This window comes from Chamaea fasciata, unplaced genomic scaffold, assembly GCF_029207755.1.
Source record: "Chamaea fasciata isolate MVZ Bird 193981 ecotype frontalis unplaced genomic scaffold, bChaFas1.0.hap1 SCAF_3, whole genome shotgun sequence".
NCBI classification, from domain to species: Eukaryota; Metazoa; Chordata; class Aves; order Passeriformes; family Sylviidae; genus Chamaea; species Chamaea fasciata.
The window spans coordinates 51,930,098-51,936,946 of NW_027094088.1; the positions used below are offsets into that span (position 1 = coordinate 51,930,098).

The 6,849-nt window shown below is 43.6% G+C and overlaps 1 protein-coding gene across 1 annotated transcript; it reads left to right on the plus strand.

The window, feature by feature from the left end:
• The first annotated feature begins 326 nt into the window (after nt 1–326).
• Nucleotides 327–2,092, plus strand: GJE1 (gap junction protein epsilon 1). Its single transcript, XM_066180463.1, has 3 exons — nt 327–411; nt 1,035–1,217; nt 1,630–2,092. Exons 1-3 carry the CDS (start codon nt 373–375, stop codon nt 2,023–2,025), a joined length of 618 nt encoding a protein of 205 aa, XP_066036560.1. The 5' UTR covers nt 327–372; the 3' UTR covers nt 2,026–2,092.
• Nucleotides 2,093–6,849: the final 4,757 nt, after the last annotated feature.

Below are 6,849 nucleotides of genomic sequence, written 5' to 3' on the forward strand. Positions count from 1 at the left end.
GGTGATAGTCGGTACAGCGGGTACCCCGGGGCGGCGGTGAAGGGCCGGCGTGGTCCAGCGGGGCAGGGACAGGCACAGGGACAGGGGCAGGGACAGGCACAGGGGCAGGGGAAGTGGCAAGGGCAGGGACAGGGGCAGAAGCAAGGGCAGGGGCAGGCGCGCAGCCGGCGGCGGTGGCGGCAGGCGCTGCTGACAGTGCTGCCCGGGGATTATCGGCGGCCGCCGGCCGGCCCTGCTTTTGCTGCGCCCGCTGCCGGCCCGGGCGCGGGGCCCGCCAGGGGGCAAAGGGCGGAGCGAGCCGGGGTCCAGGTCGGGGCCAGGGCAGGCTCCGGCTCCGGCCGCCGCCGCCCACACAGGGCACCTTCCCCAGCCATGTCCCCCAACTACATCCGGAGCTTCTCGGAGGGATGTGTGAGTACGCGGAGCGCGGTCCCCTGGCCCCGACCGCAGCCGCGGTCCGGCCCCAAACCCGCGGGGGCCGCGCCGCGCCCCCGCCCCGCGCACGGCCAGCGGTGCCCCCGCCCGCCCGCCGGCGCTGCCGGCCCGAGCACAGCGGGACAGGCGGCCCGAGCGGGTCCACAAACGCCCCTTTGGGGACCCTGAACTTTAATTTGCGGGAATAAGTATAGTTCTAATCGTGTTTGGGTCTGATGGTGGCACGGCGGTGCGTGCTTTGCCATCACCTGACATCATGTGAATGAATCAGTACAACAGCGAAACGAATAGCCTTTGGGTCGAAGCGCTCAGCTCCGTCTGGCGCCTTCTGCAGCAGCGGAATACAGATAAAGACAGTGAAACAAATGAACTGGCAAGTGCTAGACAAATTAACGTTTATGTAAAGTTAGCAGGAACAATAAAATGTTGTAAGACATTATATTGTTAGAGAGCTACTGCACGCTTCATAGGCAAATTGTCTCCTTTAAAACAAGTAGAATAAAATAAATATTTTGGATAATGAAAAAGAGCAAGTAGACCTCCAGCAATGACACTGTTCATTTTTGTTTTTTGTGTTGAATGAACCCTCTGATTTGCAGCTCAGGCCGCCAACAGTAATTGGACAATTCCACACCCTTTTTTTTGGCTCAATTCGAATGTTTTTCCTTGGTGTTTTGGGCTTTGCTGTTTATGGAAATGAGGCCTTGCATTTCAGCTGTGACCCAGACAAGAGAGAGGTTAATCTTTTCTGTTACAACCAGTTCAGACCTATAACTCCTCAGGTAATTATTTTTTCTCCTTTTTTGTTTTTTTTTTTTTTTTTTTTTTTTCATGGTAAAAATCCAATGCAAAGAAAGTAAGCTGCAAAAATTAAAACATGACTGTTTCATATAAGTACTGACTAGGCTAATTATCAGTAGCTTTTTCATTAATATTTTCCTTTAAATATCCCTTTATCTGTGACTGGATATGGAGCTTTGCTTCCTGTCCTTCAAAATAGTCCTCATGTTTCAGAACCCAACTAAACTTCTCAAATCAAAACATAACTGCTTTTTACCTTTATTGTCATCTAAGTTTTTATAGATTTGATATATATTAAAAACAAACTTGCAAAATGTTCCAATATTGCATGTGTTTTAGCTGTTCCAAAGCAGTTGTAAATGATCTGACAGCTACATTTCTGCTACATTTTAGGTATTCTGGGCATTACAGCTGGTGATTGTACTGGTACCTGGAGCCTTTTTTCATCTCTATGCTGCTTGTAAGAGCATCAAACAGGAAGATATTCTCCAAAAGTCATCCTACACTGGTTTTTACATATTTTCTGTTTTCTTAAGGATTGTCCTTGAAGTTGTGGCTTTTTGGCTTCAGATTCAGCTCTTTGGTTTCAAAGTGAACGCAATCTACATGTGCGATGTGGGAGCACTTGAAAAAAAGTTTAACATTACCCGGTGCATGGTGCCAGAGCACTTTGAAAAGACAATCTTTCTTATTGCAATGTACACATTTACTGTGATTACAGTGATCTTGTGTGTTGCTGAAATTTTTGAGATCTCATGTAGAAGGCTAGGTTTCTTAAAAACTCAGTGATGTCAACCACTTGCACTCATTTACTGCTCTGTCCACCTACAGTTTTGTAACAGTGATTTCAAACCACAGCGAAAACCAGCTCCTGTCCTCTATGCAGCGCTGCAGAAGAGAGCCACTCTCAGGATTACTGAGGCAGAAGAGTCACTTGACATAAACTCCTCATCTAAAAACTTGCACACTGTGAGAACAGTCTTTGTTTCCATGTCAGGGTCAAAGGCACCAAGATCTCCAAGGGCAATATATTTTCATGACCTGCAGCCTAGGATAGTTCTGTCTCCAGAGGAGTGTCTGTGAACGAGGAGAAGGTTATTTATAAACACACTTCTATTCACAGCTTTTCTGAACACATGCTGTCGGAGATAATAAGGTCATTGCCCTTCTAGGAAAAATTACATGTTCTTATGGCTTGAGAATTGAACAACAATAGTGGATACTCTCTGGGTACCAGAAAGCATTTGAGCATCTTCCCAAGAACTGCCACTGAGATGCAACCTGCATCTCGGCCCCCAGGGGCAGAGATTCCTGGTTAGGCTGTGGTGACAACATATCCATGGATACCAACTTATTTTGCAGAGGTCCAGCTACTGTCACCTGCTGGCTCAGAATCTCCTTTTAAAAGTGAAAGAGTAGTATGGTATTCTTTGTGCTGACTGCAACACCTCATTATGTTTTGGCTCACCATGTAGAAGATTTTTACCAATTTAGTACGACCACATTTTGAAGGAAGAAAAGGGCTTCTTAACGATTTTGCATAAGCAGCTTAAAAGTGTCAAAATAAAATCTTGGAGAAAAGCTTTTCCTAGGCCCAATCATGATTTGATTCTAATGCGTTTTGCTTGTGTGTGACTGCAGAATTGGGCCCACAGAATTTTCTGCTGTTTGTGTCACATCTAACTTTTTATTGCTCTGACCAAAGCTGCTAGAGTAACAGTAAAAAAAGAACTCTGCATATTAAAATTATTCTATGCAGTAAGTGTATTTGGTCAAGTTAGGTCTCAAACTTTATAAAGGCATCAGATCCTTTTGTGTGCAGCAACTTCTTGAGGGCTAATAAACATATTAAATTTAAAAGTGATTCCTTGTGCTGAAGTGAGATAAAGGAAATAAAACAGATTTCAGAATTAGAAAGAAAAGAGGAGGTAGTTTCCTGTATAAAATATCTACAAATAGAAATAATAGCAATCAGTTCTTTTCCATTTGTTTTTCAAGCATAAAAAGCTGAGATCCTGATAACACATTTTGGGTCATTTTAGAAACATTTAGAAAATTCTGGAAAAAATTTTACCAAACGTTTTACCATCAAGTGTTAGTAAGTCCCAAACATAGGTGAATTATCATAGCCTTGTAATTCCCACCCAAAAATGTAAACCTGCTAAATAAATGGAATAGCAAATTTTAGGTGTCTTGGATTTGACTGAATCTGGGCTGTTTAAAACAAAGTGGGCTACAACTAGATGGGTGATTTTTTTAATGTGCTGATCAAGAACAAGACAATATATTTCAATACATTTTCTATATTAAAGTATTAATATTATTTTTCCCTATGGAAATAAGTTATACATTGTCTTAAATAAATGTCCAGTCAAAGCTATCAATATATGCAATATTAAATTAGTTATTTGATATTTGCAAGCATCACAAGTGAAATAAAAATCACTGTGCTCGCTTCTTGTTTGCACAATATGCCATGTTCTTTGGTTGATACATGTTTAATTTTTCACTGTATATGTCAATATCCATCTGGAATTATTCTTTGCAATTGAAACTTGTAATCTCAGGTAAAAAAATATTTATAAAAACATACAGTATATAGAACTACTAAGAAAAAGAATTTACTTTCCTGTGCTAGGTACAGTTCTTACCAATGGTACACAAATCCTACTTCATCAGTTATTTTTATAATATTAGTTATTTGTATAGTAATAAAATAACTTAATCACAACCTTGTCAGTATTTTACCTGGTGCTTAACATGTCATTGCTTGCTGTTCTTCTGTAAATTTCCAAACACGTCAGAAGAGTCAAAAGAGTGCCAAGACCCCCAAGCCCTCAGGACTTCCTTAAGTCCTTGTTACCATCAAGAGCCTTGAAGAACAAGCACTGGCATGGGACTGCCTGAGGATCCCTGGAGTGCTTTAGGAGCTGGGTTACCCACCACCATGGCCTTTCTCTTTGTGGTAAAATTCTGGAACATATTAAAATTTTTGCTTCTTCCAAATCAGATACACCACTAACTATTTTCTTCTGCATTTCCTGGAATTAAAATTGTCAAATTCCTCAGTCTTTCATTAAAAAAAAAAAAAAAAAAAGTGCATTATTGCCTTTTAGTGCAAATGTTTCTGTGCCTGATCCTGCCATTAGTTTCTGGAACATGTTGATGGAGATATTACGTCCATGTAAAGACATCATTTCCCCATGGATGTCAACACTTCTCTTTCCTATATTTGCCATTTGTTTTCCTGGCGCTCGTATTCTCAAGTGTCTCTAAACTTTTCTTTTGCTCAGTCTTCCAAACTCCCACCACTTTCATCCTCATTTACCTTGTTTTCTATCAGCTTCCTTCCACTCTTACTCCCTCTGAGATTGATATGCCTCATGCATTTCTCAGTGTTGAGCAGATTTTTGCTCAGCAAATACTTGCTTAGCAAGTATTTGAGATAATCATGAAGGCTTTTTTATTTTCCTTTTTGCGATTAGGAAAGGAATTATATCATATGCTTGGGGATTCTTTGATTCAATTCTATTTCTTTACACAGTGAACATGAAGTCCTGTCTCCCAGAACACTGAGGAAGCATTTTTGTTGCTTACATCAGGTTCACACTGTAAGTGCTTCTTTGACTTTTTCATTGTTTTCCACTATGCTCTAGCCACCTAATTTTCACAGACAGCACTCAAAGCATTACCTAGCTCATGTGTTTGCAGTCAGTTTTGTCTCTAGTCAGACATCATGACCATTTTAGTTCTCATTTAACAAAGAGCTGTAATTGTGATGTGATTGCATTTACATCAAAGGTATAGCTGCTCTGGGCCAGCCAGCTTCTAGTATAGCACCACAGCATCCCACACAGTCCTGTAACCACTCCTTGTTCTGTTCCTTTCATGGATTCCTCTCTTCTGTTCAGACATCATTTCCCCTCTGTTCCCTTTTTGGCACACTCCCACGTCAGCAATGAGATGATGCAGCCACCTCTCTTTCCCTGTGCCTCCCTCCAACATGCACCTTTCTTTATGCCCTGGAGCATTGACATTCTCCTCCTTTGCAAACAGACACTCTGAGATCGAGAAGAGGTTTGGCAAAAGGGCTATGTAAAAGAAATTTAAAGGTAGCTTTAACTATGCCATCAGAATAAGGTAATAGACACTAAAAAAATTTATATTGCAATAACTTGTGAGATCCATTTGAAACCATTTTGCTTCAACAGTTCACATTTCTTTTGCTGTTCTTATCCCCTCTCTGCAAAACCAGAAATCCCTGGTGGCTCCTCTGAGAAAAAGTTATCTGGGCAGTGGTGATCCTATGAGATGAATGTTCCAGGGCTGACAGACTTTCTGACAGCCACCAGGAAGAAGCCCAGTCCTATTAGCTAGGCCATGGTAGTATCGCAAAATGTGGAATATGTTAAATTTTCTTAAGAAAGGATTTTCTTTGATGTTAGTCTTTGAATGCTTTCAAGCTTAATCAACGAGGGAGATTTAATCCATGAAAACAGCAGCTAACAAGCAAGCTCTAACTGATGGCCAAGTGTTAGAAAAAAAAATCACTTGGAGTAGAACTGCCTTATTTACCAGGTTTACATTGTTTGCCAGGTTTAGAGCTTGACATTTTTCATCCATCTCAGACCCTGGGGGAGGTTAATAAAGCTTGGGAAGAAGGATGCCCACTGATAGCTGACACAAGGAATGCAGAATTTACAGGCCACAGGGCCATTTGACAGAACTCACAAAATAAAGAAGAAACTAATAAGACAACTCAGCAACTGTGCTGCAATCAGCTCCAGCTGGGTAAAAGGTAATTCTGGCAGGGGGAGATCCTGGCCACCAGCTCACGGACCAGTGACCCAAGAAAACCAGTGACTCAAATGAGAAAGACTGAATATGCTCAGTAATTAGCAGAAGAAGCAAGAGAGTCATTAACAGAAGACAGAAAACTAAATTTTAAGAGAACTGTATAACCTGTAGCCTTTGTTTGCTAAACTGCATAAAGTGTTGATAGTTGGGGTGCTTGATTTATGGAAGACTCCCAAACACCCAGGCTCACATAACCCTGAAATGAATAATCAATGTCTCTCTTGGGTGCATATTTATCGGCTTATTGCGTACCAGGTAACTAACCTGATTTTTGCAGACAAGAGTTTTTGGGGATGAAGGGCAGAGGCCCAGAAGTAAAGGCACAGTTCAGGCCCCAAGGGCCTCACGGACCTCGGTAAGGCTTGGCACAGCCCAAGGAGAAGAAGTACCTCCAGAGGCCGGGTCGGCACAGCTCTTTGGGCTGCCCGGCCAGACGAAGGGAGGCAGAAGCGATGGGAGGGCGTCACTGCTCAGCCGGGGCCAGGCTGCCCTTCTCCCGCCGGGCCAGGGGGCAGCCCCGACCGCCCCGAAGTCTGCAGCCCTTTCTCACGGCTGCTGCGGGACGCGTTTCAAGCACTGAGGGGCCACGCAGGCGGCGTTTGAGGTTCCAGGTTCCCAGAGACCTAGGGACGTACGGACGAACGGACGGACAGCCCCGCCCGCCCGCTCCTGGCCAGCAGGGGGCGCTCCCCGGGCCCGCCGCCCGCCCGCCCACCCACGGCGGCCGAGCCGGAAGCGGAAGCGGCGCGCGCCGGC

Bases quoted from the DNA above. Each gene is read 5' to 3' on its own strand.
- GJE1 (XM_066180463.1), top strand. From the start codon at position 373: ATGTCCCCCAACTACATCCGGAGCTTCTCGGAGGGATGT. The intron at 412-1,034 runs GTGAGTACGCGG...TCTGATTTGCAG, and splicing joins GGAGCTTCTCGGAGGGATGT to CTCAGGCCGCCAACAGTAAT. The intron at 1,218-1,629 runs GTAATTATTTTT...GCTACATTTTAG, and splicing joins TCAGACCTATAACTCCTCAG to GTATTCTGGGCATTACAGCT.